Genomic DNA, 16,190 nt, shown 5'->3' on the forward strand with positions numbered 1-16,190 from the left:
TTCACTGAAACTATTGGAGCTATGCGGACTAAGAGGCCCACGAGCGCCTAAGCTTTAGGTATTATAGGCGTGCACGGGGCCTTAGGCTTGGCGTCAAGATAGTTGACCGGTTTCAATTTTGGCCGGTCATTTGCATGCTTCCCTCACCCAAAATATGCCTACTTCAAGATAGAACAGCGCAATAACGGGGGTGCTAATAGATAAATTTTCAATTCTTGCTACGTACAGTAAGGGATGAATGCTTATATTATGAAATATTGCGTACTTCCCGTAAGGGGTGGTGGTAACAGTAAGGTCTGAAAAGAGTTACTTCGAAATTTGTGCTTAGATTAGTGCTTAAAGTATAATTTTTCTAGATTACTTAGTTCGTACCTTTACACCTCTACGTATTCCGAAGTAAACTTATTTATTATAGCTTTATATTGGTATTTACTATATGTTTTATTACTAAAACACTAAAAATATTATATATTGTCGCCTAAGATAGCGAGTTGGAAGTAGTTGAAGTTTAGCAATTTAGGTGAGGAAAGCATGCAAATGACCGGCCAAAATCGAAACCGGTCAACTATCTTGACGCCAAGCCTAAGCCTGAAGCTCAGCTTCGGTAATGTCCGTGGCGCCCCTATTTCAAGGTGGGCGAGAGCGGCAATTTATTCACGGCACGGGCTTGTCGGGTTAGGGGAACCTCGACCAGGAAAATTTATTCATCATTCTTTCTACGTGCCTGGCGTAAGCACACTTCAAAACGGTCATTTCGAACTTCATCCGCTGCAATTTGACCCAATGTACTTGCAACATGCCGAAGCTCCTGAGGGCATTGTTGTTTCTAGATCGGATCAACCGGGTCTCGTCGCAATAAAGGCAAAAGAGAGAGATTTGTCTCAGTTCGTGATTACAACATGGCTCTCGGGTACACGCAAGAGCTGCTGGAAGTGACATTCTTCATTGAATAGCGAGGAATCTATGTGCAAAACCATTTCCTTGTGCAGTACATGAGTCATCCATCCGGCCACTGGTCTTCATAGTCGGTCTCGCCTCTCAGCAGCTTCGCCATGTTAAGCCTCACGCTCCATCTGACATTATCAGTGGTGGCTTTTTCTCGAACATCTCCAGGATGGAATGAGATATCACTGTCGAATGCCGGAGAGACAGCACGTCTGTGGTGGTCGAAGAGTTGCGGTAGGACCGTAACACACTTGTGTTCACCACGTCCACTTTGACCTTCGCAGAAATCGCGCAGCATATTATCGAACGGTGCATTCAACTTCTGCAAGCCAAGTTCATACAGCAGAGCTCGAGCTCCTCGTTGGGAAACGGCGTATGCTAATGTACAGGTGGTGTCGTAGACGCGGGTAACAACGCGCGTGTGCTGGGGGTACGCCTGCATGAAAGATCGTTCTCGATTGTCAAACGAGGAAATTTTGTTGATCTCTGGCACCGTCTCATCGTTCTCAAACAACACAGTGCGAGTAGGGCTGGCAATACATGAGCCACAGTGCCCTAACCACAAGACATCCCAGTCGTCACCATAAGGCGATGTTTCTGGTGTCAGGAAATGTTGAATACTGCTGGCGGATGCTTGAGTATCTTGACGGTACTCTCGAAGTAGGTAGTCGGAACCCAGAGCAAAGTCTTGCAGCTGCTGGTGAAGCCGCACATCCCAATCCACGTCGTCTTCTATGATGAAGGCCGTTGACCAGCCATTTTCTACCACTCGAGATAACGCGTTCATGTGAGCGCGCCATGCTCCTTTCGTGCCTGCGTTCAAATCATGGACGTGACTGGGAGGTAGGACCTTGTCGGCTACGTCCTTCCCTAGTACCCCATCGACAAACTCCAGCTCAATGCCGGAGACGGCAGCTGCGAGCACTAGACCATCATGATGGTCCGTGCGTCCGGGCAGATTGATCGCTAACACCTTTTGGAACTAAGTTGTGTTAGCCATGTTAGGTCCGAGTCGAGTTCATGATACTCCGTGATCAAGACACTTACTCCTAGCGTTGAGTTTGTGATGGAGTGCAATGACTTTTGCCTGGATTTTGATATAGTTGTTTGATCATTGCTGGTGAGCTGGATCGGCTCTGAGGTCGGCGAAGATCGACACCAAGTTGTGAAGAGGAAGATCAGGCTGAGAAGGGCACCTGCGATAACTAGTGGATATCGAGGTAAAGGAGATGCTGAGGATGTGGTTGTTGGACACCTGGAATACGCCATGCCCAAATGAATTACTTCAGGCGAACCAGGGAATGAGACCGCAAGAGAGCAACAATTCTTTGAACCTTTGTCGAACAATATGCATTGCGAGAGATGTTCATTGCCTGCAAGGGCAAGGAAAACCGAAGTAGCAACATCATCTTTCTTAGGCTCGAAGGGACGATGTTTGCGAGCAAGAGGGGCGTGCGTGAAGCGCCGGGTTCGTCAATACAAGACAAAGAACCTCAGTATTTTCGCCAACGACGGCAGGGCCCAATGTCCAACTCTGTCGTTAGCCTCGCCGTCGCAAATAAGACTGTCACAGTAAGTTGTATGGGGCATAGGTTTTGGCTGGCACGCATTGTATTCTTGAGGTATTGCTTGATACCTACTAGGTACTGCTTACCCGAAGAAGTAAAGACAAGGCTGCGCTAACGACTTTTGTAGACAATTCGTGGCGTTGAGTCTTGAATGATAGCCCCAAGCACTGCACTACAGAAGCTTGTGCGTCTCGTCTTGCGTCCTGTTTGTGCTGTCGTAGCTAGTGGTGCTGTCGGGGCTGGAGGTTGTAGGAATGAAGATCGACTAGGAATTTGCCTTGTTCGCCGAGAGCATGTGACCTTGACTGTCCTTGCGTTTCAGGCAGCAACAAAATCATTGAGTAGGAACCGGCATCATACTGGGCCATAATAGCTATTGCGCAGAATGCAAGGTCTGAAGTAGGAAAATACGAATCGGAGCTCAATATCGCGAGAAAATAGCCACATACGTGCGTTGACATGAAGGCAAGGCTTGGTACCAAAATATGACAGTGGCAAGTTACGAGTGATGGCGGCGTTGATATGTTCAGTTGTTTATGATTCGAACTTCAGCGACACCACCAGATGCGGACCAACTACAAATACACCTCAAGTATCCGATCCCTCCAGCACGGCACCGGCAATGGCCTTCCCTGGTTCCTACAACGACGTGTGTCTGGTTCATGTCTAGGTGTTCACCTCCTGGTAGGTAGTATGACGCCAATTAATATACTGTGTACTGCCGTGGATAATATGCATCATGCTGTAATGGACCTCGAACCATTGCGTAATGACCCTGCCAATGAGCTCCCTCTATCGGGCTGCCCGGAACTGGCGAGTTAAGATAGCAGGACTGGGGTTGAGGTCGGTAAGGCTCGGTCTTCGAACCGTAACCTCGTGGAATGTGCACGAGCTGACGAGACTCGTGTATGTCATGCTCTGAAACAGGTGGCGCGACTCGAACTCGGCGTCGAGGAGTGATGGCAGCTTCTTGATAATGTGGCATGAAGTGCTGAGTACTGCGATCTGTTTTGTGGCTTCGGCGACGTGAATGAGACTTGTCTGACTCCTCGGATATTTCATAGGGTAGCATCTTGATTGCTCTTGGTTTCGCTGGCGTGGGCTGCATTTCTTCCGGCTCCTCAACCTCGTCGGCCTCGATCACGCGCTCGTAGCTGCTCGTGGGTGATGTTCTCCTTGATTTCTGACGAGACTCCCGAGGAGAATTTATTGACATGTTGCTAGTTTTCTCATCAAGGTCCGACATTCGACGTTCGTGCTCGATGATCCAAGCGTCGTCAGCCTGCCTTCGCGTTGGCGTATCCCACTTCTTTTCCTTGCAGTCGATTTCGGCGCGATGCCATGGACTTATGGTGAGGTGAGGAGAATCAGGTGGTAGAGAGTCGTAGGAAGACTGTCTGCTACCCCTTGTACGTATTTCTCGAGCATATCGGCCTCGACCTTCTCTGCCTCTCGTAACATCCGCTCCAGCAGTCTTGCATTGAGAGCAGTCACAGTCCTTGTCCGGCATCTTGTATCTCACGACCTCGGTGCAGCCCTGCAATCCACATCTATCGATCACCTTGACACAATGACCGCAGCCAAAGCTTGTCTTGCTCTTCGTACACATATTCGGTCTCAAAATCCTAGATCAACTATGGCTCTCTCGCTTGCTCAACCGGGAGCAGATGTAACTGCAGGGTGATGGGCGACTCATGTAGTATACGACCACGAGTGGGATTAGCGTTCAAGCGGTGAGCAGGTGGGGAATAGTATTGATCGTGCCCTAGCGAATCTGTTTGCGAGGGTCAAAGGTCACTGTTGCACAGGATGTATATGTTCCTGTCGATGATGTATTTCTGCAGGAACCTCTAGTTTGTGTTTGCTACAGTTTGAGGTATCTGTTCATGGTTGGCAGCTGTTGTCCGACTGATTTTCGGGTCGTGGCAGCGGCTGGTGACGCAACGGAAATGGCTGGGCAGCTGGGCGCTTATTGAGGTACCCAGAGCATTTGCCAGACCCTCAACGACGTGTGGTACTGCAAGATTAGCAATTGACTAAGACAATGAGCGAAGAATTTGGTGTTCGATTCACGCCTTTGTGTGTGAAGGCTGTAAAAGCGAGCACGCGATGGTGCAGAGTAAAAACGTTCCATATTACATGAGGAGGACGGCGGATGGAGATGTCACAGAAGGAAGGATCGTCCCTTCCGGCCAGGAAGCCATTCTGTAGCGCTGCGTTAGCTTACTCAGGCCGAGCTGGACTATTCTGCTGTACAGACGAGAAGCAGGGCGCTGCCGCCTATGGTACAGTCTCGCTTGAGGCCTGGTACTTCGACTTTCATGAGTGGTGAGAATTACGGCCTTCTTAGGCCCCAACGTTAGGTCGTGCTTTGGAATCATGCAGGAAGTCTAGAAGAGCGATGATTATGCCGGGCGAGCGTCGCTAGAGGAATCTAAGGTTAGGTGAGTGGAGAGTTTCATGACGCTATTGGCCAATGACGATCATTCGCAGCGGCTGCGGGAGTCGGCGCTGCACGTTGATTCTCGATACAGCACCGCCGAGGATAAATAGCCAATCCTCAACGTCGATGTCGGGCGCTGCACGGACATGATCGTGTTTCGAGCTGGCTCGAATCTTCGTCAGATTTTCGACCAGCTTTGACTTTGCCTGAACCGCTCACGCCTCACTTATACCATGCTCCTGCGTGGTATATGCCCCGCAGCGGTGCATGTCGATTGCTTATACTGGGCTCGTCAGGCTGGGACCACTGACATCTGCAGCTCTCGATTTAGGAGGGCACCCAATTGTTGGTGCCGACTCTTTTCTTGCACGAATTGTGACCCAGACTCGTACTGTGCAATGTTCTGATTGGCTGTGCTCGACCGAATTAATGCCTTTCTGATTCGTATGCTGCTTCCACGTTGCACAACGCTATCTAGTGGACCGCGCCCATGACCACGGCACCTTCGTCTTCACTGCATGAACACCAGATCAGAGACATAGCTACCATGGTCAGGCAAGGCAAATGGTTTTATGTGCCAGGCATGAAATGCAAGATGAGAGTGGCAACTCTAAGCACTATTTGGAAGTGCTAGACTGAGGATTCTCCCACACTGGGACTCGCCTGGTAGAAGCAGCAGGAAGAGTTGTGGTACTTACCGACGTTACGCAGGCCAATGCCGTGCGGTTCCTGGGTAGACTGCCCAGTCGAAGAGATGCACCGCATAAGAACAGGGGTGAAAGATATTGGATCTTGTTCGCAGAACTCGAGAAGTCTATTGGCAATAAGGTTGTGAAGAAGTAGCTCGGAAAATGGTCCGAAGCGATGCCCAATATCCAGAAAAGCTCGAACGAAACTCGAGATCATGCAACTTTATCCTTCTGCAGCTCGGAAACATGGCATCGTGCATGGGCTTCGGTTCTTCGCTTGAAATCAGAAACCGTCTTGTATACCTTTTGCCTTATCCTCAGCTACACGTTCGTCGTTGAGCTTGATCCACCACTTGTGTGACTCGTCCGCTGTCGTCTCCATTGTCTCATCCCACGGTTTTGGGCTAAGAATATAGTGTATGTTCTTGACCTCATCATCCCGCCAGATGGCATCATGCACACCTTTCCATCTCATGGTCTTCAATGCATTGTAGATGTACGGTATCGGCACCCATCTGCCGCTGAAACGCTCGCCAAGCAAGCTTTGATCTGCGAACTCATAACTCGCAGTCAGATCCTGGTCCTGCAGCGTTGCGAGGATCTTATCAAAGACTCCCTTGCTTGGGTTGACGACTTGCAGACCACCGTTGGGACATGCTATGCCCGCTGTAGCCGAAGCTCCTTCCCTTTGTGCCTTATCTGGATCACCATGCTGACTCGTGAAAGCGCAGTTTTCCGGCACCCAATCTTTTGGGTAATGCGGCTTCTTCAGCGGGTTGCAAGCACATGCGTGGGATGCCGCAAACACTCTGTTGCCGTCACCTCCCATCTCTGGTGGGTCAAGCTCCAGCTCCATTAGTTCGTCCATGTTCTTGAGGACGAGCATGTCGCTGTCGAGCTGCACGACTCGATCATATTCTGTCAGACTGAATGGGGCTAACTTGCTCCAGCAATCGTAGAACCGTGGATCGTTGCCATACTCCTTAGGCACTGATGGTAGCAAGTATTCGATCCTTTTCATTAGTATACCACGTGCTTCCAAAGCCTCTCGGCCTTCATCCGGGAAAGCATCAGTGTAGAGAACAACAAGAGGGTACTTTGAGCCATGCTTCTTGAGGGAATAGTCCAATGTGATCAAGCCGGAGAGGTACTTGGTATTTGTGATCAATGTCGTCCATACTCTCTTCGGCGTGTTGCGAGATTCGCCGTTGATCTCCTTTTTATACTTGCCGACACCATAGTGCTTGTCTAACGCTTGCTTGTGATGCGGTGCTAACATGGTTAGGATCGTTTTGTGCGACAGCACAAGAGCTCGGGCGCAAAGCTCGATACTGGATTTTCGATTACATCTTTAGTAACACGTGGACGGTGGTATCAAATCAAATGCATGGAAGTCTATGGCTTTCCTAATCATGCACCATGGTTTAGACCTCGTTAGGCCGATCGGGTCCGATTTTAGGAGCTGATCATGCAGTCATCGGCAAGATAAAATTATGCCTAGGTAAACAAGTTGGCTTCGGCAACAACAATCTGTTGATCGTGAGCGACCGATGGAAGGCTAGGATGGTTGCGACTTCCTCCAAAGCCCAAACAGAGTCTCGACGAATTGTCATCAATGTGTAGCCGTGGGCTTCGTGTCGTCGCTACAACTGAGGAGGGCGCCCGAGGGTGATGGCGACCACGATCGATAGGTGAGTTGCTGACACTCTTACCGAGGACAAAGTCCCTGTACTCACACCCAGATAGCACGATCGAAAATCCCGACCTCGATGGACACAGCAATGAAGCGATCGGTCAAGGTCAGCCTGGGAAGGCTGCTGCTGCTAAGAACTACCGAGGATTCGTAGGCGGTGTCTTTTCGGGTGTAGCTAAGTTGTCAGTCGGACACCCCTTCGACACGATCAAAGTGCGCATGCAGACAGCCGAACATGGACGATTCGGTGGACCACTCGACTGTCTCCTGCAGACCATCAGAAAAGAGGGCATTACCGGACTATACAAAGGCGCAAGTCCTCCGCTGCTAGGATGGATGGCCATGGACTCTCTCATGCTCGGAAGCTTGACCATATATCGAAGGCTATTGCTGGAAAATGTGTGGACAAACCGAACATTTGTGAGCGAAGAGACAGTCAAGATGAACAATCTGCCTTCGTTTGGGCACGGCTTGGCTGGTATAGCCGCAGGGAGCACCGTTTCGTTCATTGCTGCACCTGTCGAGCATGTCAAAGCACGATTACAGATCCAGTATGCGGCGAAGAAGGCGGACAGGTTGTACAGCGGTCCAATAGACTGTGCGAAGAAGCTGTTGAAATACCATGGCATACCCGGGCTCTGGCATGGACTCAGCGCAACTCTGATCTTCAGGTCGTTCTTTTTCTTCTGGTGGGGCAGTTATGATGTGCTAAACCGATACTTCAAAGAACATACAAGCATGTCGACTCCTGCAATCAACTTCTGGGCTGGTGGTCTGAGTGCTCAGGTTTTCTGGCTGACCACGTACCCGACTGATGTTGTCAAGCAACGAATCATGACAGATCCTCTTGGTGGAGGATTGAATGACGGCACTCGACGCTTCCCTCGCTGGAAGGATGCAGCAACAGCGGTGTACCGAGAAGGTGGGTATCGTGCTTTCTGGAGAGGGTTTGTGCCTTGCTTCCTAAGAGCATTTCCTGCGAATGCTGCTGCACTGGTAGCCTTTGAAGGTGTCATGCGAAGTCTGCCAGAGTGAGCTGATTGACTTGACAAATAGTCAACCCTGATGGGCTTCATACCCTCTTCAGATTACTTCTGGAACCACAAGCTGTACAGGGACAAAGCTCGTCCACTAAATGGTATAGGTGAGGTTGAAATGAGTTCTGACTGAGGACGTGTGGAAGTGACAGTGTTTGGAATGCCGGTTGCGTGTTTCTTCACGTTTCCGCAACCTTCACCAATTGCCTCTTAGCAACTCTTGCGACATCAAAAGCAGCGTCTTCCTCGACTCCTATCTCTTCTTCCAACATTGCTCACGAGCAGCGCAAAAGCATCCACAAGATCACCCACACTACATCTCAAATCACCAAGCATGGCATCTCTCGCACCTGAGGAAAAGGTCGAATTCCTTCTCAATGTGTTGGCAACTTTGCCCGAATTCAAACCCGACTACGGTGCCCTTGCGGCAAAGACTGGCATCAACACTAACTCCAATGCACAGCGCAAGCTGAAAGGCATCGTGGAAGCCGACAAACGGTTTGTGCTACAAAGTGATAGGAACGGCACCAAAGTCATTGACACACAAGATGGAGGGGAGGGTTCACAGCCAGCCCGAGTCAAGACACCGAAGTCCAGGAAGCGAACCAAGAAGAGCGAGGACGGAGCTGACGATGAAGGCACACCTTCGAAGAAAGGCAGGAAGACCAAGGCCAAGGATGACAATGAGAACGAGGACGAGGGTGAGACCAAGGACGGCATCAAGACTAGCGAGAATGGAGAAGAGGCGATCTGAGTGAAGCTCAACCATGGGCTGGCATTACCACGGGCCATGCCTTTCGCGCGGCAAAAAATGGGAAGGGTGTTGCCAATCGAGCTATCATTGAGGAGTGCAGCCCAGCTATCCGGAGGGCGAGGACAAGAGCTCGATGATCTAGGTAACGCAGCACATCTCAGGAAGAGGAGCGACCATCTTGGGTATATTGAATACTCAATACAATGCTCATACCACAGCCAGAAGTCAGCTTTTGACTCACGTGTATCGCTGTTTCACACCCCTGCTCATCGTAGATTTCAGCTTTGCCCTCCCGCATGCGTGACGTCAGCCCCTTCATCTCAAACGATGACCGCTCAACCACATGAAAGCGGACACATATCCGCGCTCTTGCCCTCAACACTGAACAACCCGATAATGGGCTGAAACCTAGCTGCCTGATGGACCTTTTCCACGCCGTAACCCAAGAAATCGAGAACGTCCTGTCCTGTTCCTGGCTTCAAGACTTCAAAACCTCATCCACATCCGCAAGCCGTACAAGTACACCCGGACCCTCAACACCTCGAAGCACTTCGCCTGCTCCTGCAAGGAGAAAGAGTAGTACTAGCAGTAATACTGCTAGTTCGATATTGAGTCGAACGAGCTCGTTTTCCGAGATGTCTACCGGTGCTGCGAAGATGGGTGGGAAGCCCCAGACTATGGATACCGAGGCTGGGGGCGAGCAGACGCCCTATGAGAGTATCCAGACTGTGACGAAGCCGCATAGCAAGGAGAGTGGGCAGCTTGGAGGTGAGGACTTCGGGATATCGTCTGTCGAACTTGAGCTAATATGTGTCAGGCACTGTACCCGACACGGGCACCACAACAGATACATCTGGCGTTGACTCTGATCGAGCACAGAAGACGACTGAGAACATCAGGTATGGCCAGAATATCTCCGAGAGTGGCATGGGAGGGATGACTACGACATCGTCTGGCGGCGCCCACCAGGAAGGAGGGTTTGGCGGTACAGAGGCTGACAAAGAGCTGGAGTCCGAGACGGGCAAGAACCCGAGGACTGCCCAAGGATATTCTGCGAAGCGTGATGATCACGACTACAAAATTGGGGCATGAACAATCTGAATCACAATAGTCATGACTGTACGACCAATTGAATATATGTATTGATACACCGCCATTCTACACATCCGTAGTCGTACTCACACTCTGCGGCGGCCGATCCGTCTCCGCCTGAATAACCATACCCTGCTCATCCCCATCCTTATCCAAACTCTCAACCTCCCTCCTCGGCCTCATCAACCTATCAAACGTAACCCCCTTCTCCGGATCCAACACCGTCAATCCCACCACAGGCTGATCCCCCTTCCTCACAAACTCCCACTGCCCCGGCAACTTATTCCCCGCCTGCCTGAACGCCTCCTTCACAAGCTTCTCATGCACAGGCCCACTCAACTCAAACACAACCCTACTCACCGGCACCCTTGCACACCAGTAATCGAATTTCCCCTTGCCCTTCCCCATACGCACCTCGTTTCCCTTCGTGTACACGCCTATATTCGCGCTGACCCGCGTGTAGATCTTGAAGTTCATCCCGCGCAGTTTCCGCGTGATGGTGTCGTAGCCGAGCTGGAGTTGTTTTGCGCTGATGCGCCGGTCGTGGTCCTTCATGCGCAGGCCGTAGTCGCCCCAGACGACGGTTGTGCCGCGGGTGCTGCCGCCGCGTTGGAGGCGGGGGCGGCCGACCATGGATTTGGAGCGTTCGGGTTTGTTGGGGCGGAGCCAGTCGGGGTTGCGGGTGGTGCTGGAGAAGAGGCGGGTGTGGGAGGGCCATTGGGTCCTGGTTGGGGATGTGCATTTTGATGTTGGTATTATGCGAGGTCGGGTGTGTGAGAGTTTTGATGTGTGGGTGAGGGTGAGGGCTTCGAAGCTGGCGGCTGAGCTGTGTTAGACGGGTGTTGCAGGCACAGATGTATATTATGGTAGCTTACCCAGTGGCCGCAATGAAGCTCCTGGCATGATGAAAGAGTCCTTAGTATAACATGCGCCGTAATAAGAGGATGGTTCAGATGCCTGATGACTGTAGCTGGGGTGACTTGGCCTAAGCTGACAGCGCCAAGGTCAATGGGCTCACAGCAAGTTGCGATAGATGAAGTCGAACGTGGATGGTTTCGACTGGTCGACAGCATCATGCTCATCGCCAATTCTGTATCTGCGACGGAGCGGAAAAGCCAGGCTGTAAGGCTGCAATCACTTTAACTGCGACGGAAGGAACGCGAGCGCGTCGCGTCATCATTGCTCCTGCCCCGTTCGACGAAATCGTATCACTCAGGCTATCTACTATAGGCAGCGGCTCGCACATTTTGCTCTTTGCTGGTGTATCCTGTATCCCACTTCCATCATGCTGTCGGAGTAGTTTCTTTCTGCTAATCGATCAACAACCCATATCACCATGCCCGGAGACATTCGCAACTTCTTCGGCGGCGGCGGAGGAGGGCCTGTTAAGACTGCTGCACTGGCCAAGGCAAAAGACACGGTATGTTTGACAGCAAGTGATGAGTGCCTCGTGCTGACGCTAGATATAGAAACCACAAAAGCCAGCTGGCAGAGGTCGGCCTCGAAAAGTCGTCTCTGACGATGAAGAGGACGTTGAGGAGACAAAGCCAAAGAAGGCCACGCCTGTAAAGCGGAAATCGGCTAAAGAAGAGCCAGTAGAAGAGGAGACAACGAGCTCAGCTTATTTTGCTGGTAGCGAATCGAAGAGTGGAAAGGGTGCAGCAAATGGTACAGCGACCACACCGAAGAAGCCCACGAAGACGAACGGTTCAGCTCCGAATAGTGCTCGGAGATCGGGCAGGAAGTCTACGAAGGCATCGTATGCTGAAGACGACGATATAGAAATGGCTACGAAAGTTGATGATACGAAGGAGGGCGGAGATGACGATATTGCTGCAGATGACTTCAAAACCGGACGGAAAGCTGACGACTATGATGAGGGATCTGGGTCTGGCAGTGACGACGTGCCATTGAAACCACGAAAGCAAGTGAATGGAAAGAAGACAGCTCTCAAGGATGAAGACAGTGACCTCGAAATGGCAGAGATACCAGCAACAGACGGTACATCTGCCACGAAACGGAAGCCACGAGCGTCCACGACTCGAAAGCGAAAGCTCGACGAGGACGAAGACGAAGATGAGGAAGATGAAACACCGAAAAAGAAAAAGAAGACCGCTACCCCGAGGAAAAAGCCAGAGAAGAAACCAGCAGAACCTGACAACTCCGAAGCTGCGAAAATACTCGAATCAGTCAAAACTGTCAGACCTCCTACTCCTCCGCCAAGGGACGAATCTAGCAAATTCAAATTCCAGCCTGGCGGAGGAAACGCAGCGGTTGCACCCATGGCCGCCGGTTCTAAGGAGATTCCGGAAGGAGCAGACAATTGCTTGGCAGGCATGACTTTCGTCTTCACTGGTGTGCTCGACAGTCTTGGTCGAGAAGAGGGTCAGTCGTTGGTCAAGAGATACGGAGGAAAAGTGACGAGCGGGCCTAGCTCGAAGACAAGCTTCGTTGTGCTGGGAGCGGAAGCTGGTCCGAAGAAACTGGAGACTATCAAAAAGTTGGGGCTCAAGACAATCGATGAGGACGGTCTGTTCGACATTATCCGGAAGATGCCCGCCAATGGAGGTGACAGCAAAGCTGCAGCAGCAAATGCGGAGAAGAAAGCAGCGGCAGAGAAGAAAATGCAAGAAGAAGCTCAAGAAATGGAGAGGCAGGAAAAAGAGAAGCAGAAACTGCTCGAGAAACAGGCCAAGGCGGCAGCTGCCGCTCGTGGACTCGAAGCCCCTGAGCAGCCAAAAGGTCCAAGGGTGGACAGTCGACTCTGGGTGGACAAATACGCGCCAGATAGTATGACTGGTGTATGTGGCAACAAGGGTCTCGTTGAAGGCCTTCAGACATGGCTACGGACCTGGCCGAAACGACATTCAGAGGGCTTCAAGAAAGCTGGTTCAGATGGCAAGGGTGTTTATCGTGCTGCCATGTTGCATGGTCCTCCAGGCATTGGCAAGACAACTGCGGCTCATCTGGTGGCTAAGCTGGAGGGCTACGATGTGGTCGAAAGTAATGCCAGTGACACGAGAAGCAAGAAACTGGTGGAGACTGGCCTGAAAGGTGTGCTCGATACAACATCTCTGCTAGGCTACTTTGCTGGTGATGGCAAGAAGGTCGAGGCTTCGAAGCGAAAGCTATTGCTCATCATGGACGAAGTCGATGGTATGTCAGCTGGTGATCGAGGTGGTGTCGGCGCTCTAGCGGCTGTGGCAAAGAAGACGAACATTCCTATGATTCTCATCTGCAATGACCGAAAGCTGCCGAAGATGAAGCCGTTCGACTTTGCCACAGCTGACTTCCCCTTCCGAAGGCCGACCGTCGATATGATCAGATCCAGGATCCTAACCATCTGTTTCCGAGAAGGTCTCAAACTGCCAAAACAAGTCATCGACGCTATTATCGAAGGCTCGCATGCCGACATCCGACAGATCATAAACATGCTATCAACCATCAAAGTGGACAACAAGCAGATGGAGTTCAATGACGGCAAAGCAATGTCGAAAGCCTGGGAGAAACATGTCATACTGAAGCCTTGGGATATTGTCAACAAGATTCTTCGTGCTGAGATGTTCGCCCAGTCTTCGACTGCTACACTCAACGACAAGATCGAGCTATACTTCAACGACCACGAATTCAGCTACCTCATGCTGCAAGAAAATTACCTCAAGACCAAGATGGCTCAGGCAAGCAATGTTAGTGGCAAAGCACATAACCTGAAGCTGCTTGAATTAGCAGAAGGTGCAGCAGAAAGTATCAGTGATGGTGACCTGGTCGATAGGATGATTCATGGTTCACAGCAGCAGTGGTCACTCATGCCGACGCATGCAATCTTCAGTTTCGTCAAGCCAGCAAGCTATGTTTACGGCAACTTTGGTTCTCAAGTCGGCTTCACGTCCTGGCTCGGCAACAATAGCAAGCAAGGCAAGCTTTCTCGCTATGTCAAGGAGATCCAGAGTCATATGCGGCTGAGAACAACGGCTGATCGACACGAAATTCGGCAGCAGTATATGTCTGCGCTTTGGGAGAAGACGATTGGCGCCACGAAGACTCAAGGCAAGGACTCTGTGGAAGACGTCATCGAGTTCATGGACTCTTATTATCTATCTAAGGATGACTACGACGCCATCATGGAGCTTGGTCTTGGTCCAATGGATCAAGAGTCCGTGAAGATCGATACACAAACAAAAGCAGCTTTTACTAGGCTATACAATTCTCGAGATCATCCTAGATCACATCAAAAGGCTGGTGATGCAGGCATGGCTAGGCTTGGTGGCGCTGCGAAAAGAGATAAGCCCGATCTCGAAGAAGCTGTGGATGAGGAAGATGACCTTGTTGAAGCTGATGTTGTGGAGGACGATGATGAGGAACTCGATCTCAAGAAGGATAAGTTCATCAAGGCGCCGAAGAAGAAGGCTGCTCCCAAGGCCAAGGTTGACTCGAAAGGCAAGGGCAAGGGCAAAGGCAAGCGTGCCAAGGATGAAGATGATGACGAGGATGAAGAAGAGGAAGATGAGCCGAAGCCTAAGAAGAAGGCCGCAGCTAGTGGTGGTAGAGGTGGAGGCGGAGCAGGTAGAGGTAAAGGACGGGGTAGGGGCAAGGGCTAGGAGTCTAAAGGATCTAGTAAAGCAGTTAGACGTCCCGCTATGTATGTGATATGAGGATGTATTTGTGGGATTGAGCTTTGTTCAGGCTGGACCAGCAATGCACATAGCCTCAAGTTCGAGGCAATGTGTGTAGATGCATGAGTACAGATAGCATATTCCGAGCATGTACGAATACATTGACAAGTCTGCAATGTGGATAAGCAATCGAGTATTGCCCTATTTGCTTGCTGCAACTCCTGCGTGTAGAAAGATGGCGATACTGTACGTTTAGTCAGAATGACCAGCTACGCGGCTGCCAAGAATTAGCCTCGCGTCTATCAATCCGTGCTCGCTTCTGACTTCAATTCCTTCTTTCTTATCTCTTCAGCATCCATATTAGTCGATGCGCAACGCCTCGCCACCATGTTTCCATGCTATCACAACGCCGAAGCATGTTCATTCCCAGTACAATGATCGCAGGATGTTCGACGGTAGGTCGAATTATCATGCTCACGCATCATCGCAGACGTTGCGCAATGCAGCTTGAACAGGACGCCTTTCCTCATAGCGATTCTGCTACCCGGCAAATACCTGGGAAGTCATCGAATGGCGTTCAGTCAGGTATACGTTGTCAAAAGTTTTGGCATACACATCCAACGGTCATAGCTCAAGGGCCCGGACAAGCAGTGCGCAGCATTCAAGGAGGAGAGAAAGTGACAATAGATTGTCACGCCTCTGTTTGCCACTTTGATTTGAATCTTGGTCAAGTCATCAAGTACACATAACGCCGGAGTCGAACTTGGGATCTGACAAAAATACAAAAAATCACCGAACGGTAATTTTTATGGTTTCACACAATATCTGCTGTACCAGCGCCCTCTATATCATGCTACACCCATTTCCAGATCCGGATGCAATCGCCACATCTGTCGCACCAGCGCCCGGTATATGGTAGAATAACATCCCTCACATGGTGCTCATCGTTTCCTCGTCCATGGTGAGTTATCTTGGAAATGTATTGGTATTTGAGTACAATATTTGGGAGCATTCTATTTAACCCTTCAATGGAAGCTGCATCTCCGGCCCTGGCGACCTCAAACGCGTGTAAGCGCTCTAGCGTAAGGGCGCGATATGATCTTTTACAGAGACCGAGTCAAGCGAGGCCATGCGATGGTGACAAGTCCGGCCAGGTAGTGCCGCAGTGAATTGAGACGATCAGCTCGGAGCAAGTGAATGGAAAAGAGAAAACACTAGCTTGTCCACCACAAGCCTGTCATGAACAAACACTTACTGATCTCGAAAAATAATTCTTGCTGTCGCCGTTCTCTCTGGTCGCGAACATTGCTCTGGGTCCTCCCATACTTCGACCTGCGCATCTGCATTCGTGACCTG

The 16,190-nt window shown here is 50.7% G+C and overlaps 7 protein-coding genes across 7 annotated transcripts; 4 read left to right on the forward strand and 3 right to left on the reverse strand.

Moving 5' to 3' along the window:
• Positions 1-997: 997 nt before the first annotated feature.
• On the reverse strand, positions 998-4,023 carry PMZ80_005506 (uncharacterized protein; the record flags this gene model as incomplete). The annotated part of the gene is made up of 2 exons (XM_064873926.1): positions 998-1,927; positions 3,457-4,023. The coding sequence occupies 2 exons, from the start codon at positions 4,021-4,023 to the stop codon at positions 998-1,000; spliced, it is 1,497 nt and encodes a 498-aa protein (XP_064729648.1).
• A 1,905-nt stretch (positions 4,024-5,928) lies between these two features.
• On the reverse strand, positions 5,929-6,924 carry PMZ80_005507 (uncharacterized protein; the record flags this gene model as incomplete). Its single annotated transcript, XM_064873927.1, has 1 exon — positions 5,929-6,924. One exon carries the CDS (start codon positions 6,922-6,924, stop codon positions 5,929-5,931), a length of 996 nt encoding a protein of 331 aa, XP_064729649.1.
• A 392-nt stretch (positions 6,925-7,316) lies between these two features.
• PMZ80_005508 (uncharacterized protein) lies at positions 7,317-8,373 on the forward strand (the record flags this gene model as incomplete). Its single annotated transcript, XM_064873928.1, has 2 exons — positions 7,317-7,336; positions 7,392-8,373. The coding sequence occupies 2 exons, from the start codon at positions 7,317-7,319 to the stop codon at positions 8,371-8,373; spliced, it is 1,002 nt and encodes a 333-aa protein (XP_064729650.1).
• Positions 8,374-8,709: 336 nt separating this feature from the next.
• Positions 8,710-9,129, forward strand: PMZ80_005509 (uncharacterized protein; the record flags this gene model as incomplete). Its single annotated transcript, XM_064873929.1, has 1 exon — positions 8,710-9,129. One exon carries the CDS (start codon positions 8,710-8,712, stop codon positions 9,127-9,129), a length of 420 nt encoding a protein of 139 aa, XP_064729651.1.
• A 635-nt stretch (positions 9,130-9,764) lies between these two features.
• On the forward strand, positions 9,765-10,221 carry PMZ80_005510 (uncharacterized protein; the record flags this gene model as incomplete). Its single annotated transcript, XM_064873930.1, has 2 exons — positions 9,765-9,897; positions 9,947-10,221. 2 exons carry the CDS (start codon positions 9,765-9,767, stop codon positions 10,219-10,221), a joined length of 408 nt encoding a protein of 135 aa, XP_064729652.1.
• Positions 10,222-10,287: 66 nt separating this feature from the next.
• mrpl16 (39S ribosomal protein L16, mitochondrial) lies at positions 10,288-11,124 on the reverse strand (the record flags this gene model as incomplete). The annotated part of the gene is made up of 2 exons (XM_064873931.1): positions 10,288-11,042; positions 11,097-11,124. 2 exons carry the CDS (start codon positions 11,122-11,124, stop codon positions 10,288-10,290), a joined length of 783 nt encoding a protein of 260 aa, XP_064729653.1.
• Positions 11,125-11,557: 433 nt separating this feature from the next.
• rfc1 (DNA replication factor C complex subunit Rfc1) lies at positions 11,558-14,819 on the forward strand (the record flags this gene model as incomplete). The annotated part of the gene is made up of 2 exons (XM_064873932.1): positions 11,558-11,641; positions 11,691-14,819. The coding sequence occupies 2 exons, from the start codon at positions 11,558-11,560 to the stop codon at positions 14,817-14,819; spliced, it is 3,213 nt and encodes a 1,070-aa protein (XP_064729654.1).
• Positions 14,820-16,190: the final 1,371 nt, after the last annotated feature.

The sequence above is a fragment of the Knufia obscura genome, assembly GCF_036327395.1.
Source record: "Knufia obscura strain CCFEE 5817 isolate CBS 148926 chromosome Unknown scaffold_6, whole genome shotgun sequence".
Lineage (NCBI taxonomy): Eukaryota > Fungi > Ascomycota > Eurotiomycetes > Chaetothyriales > Trichomeriaceae > Knufia > Knufia obscura.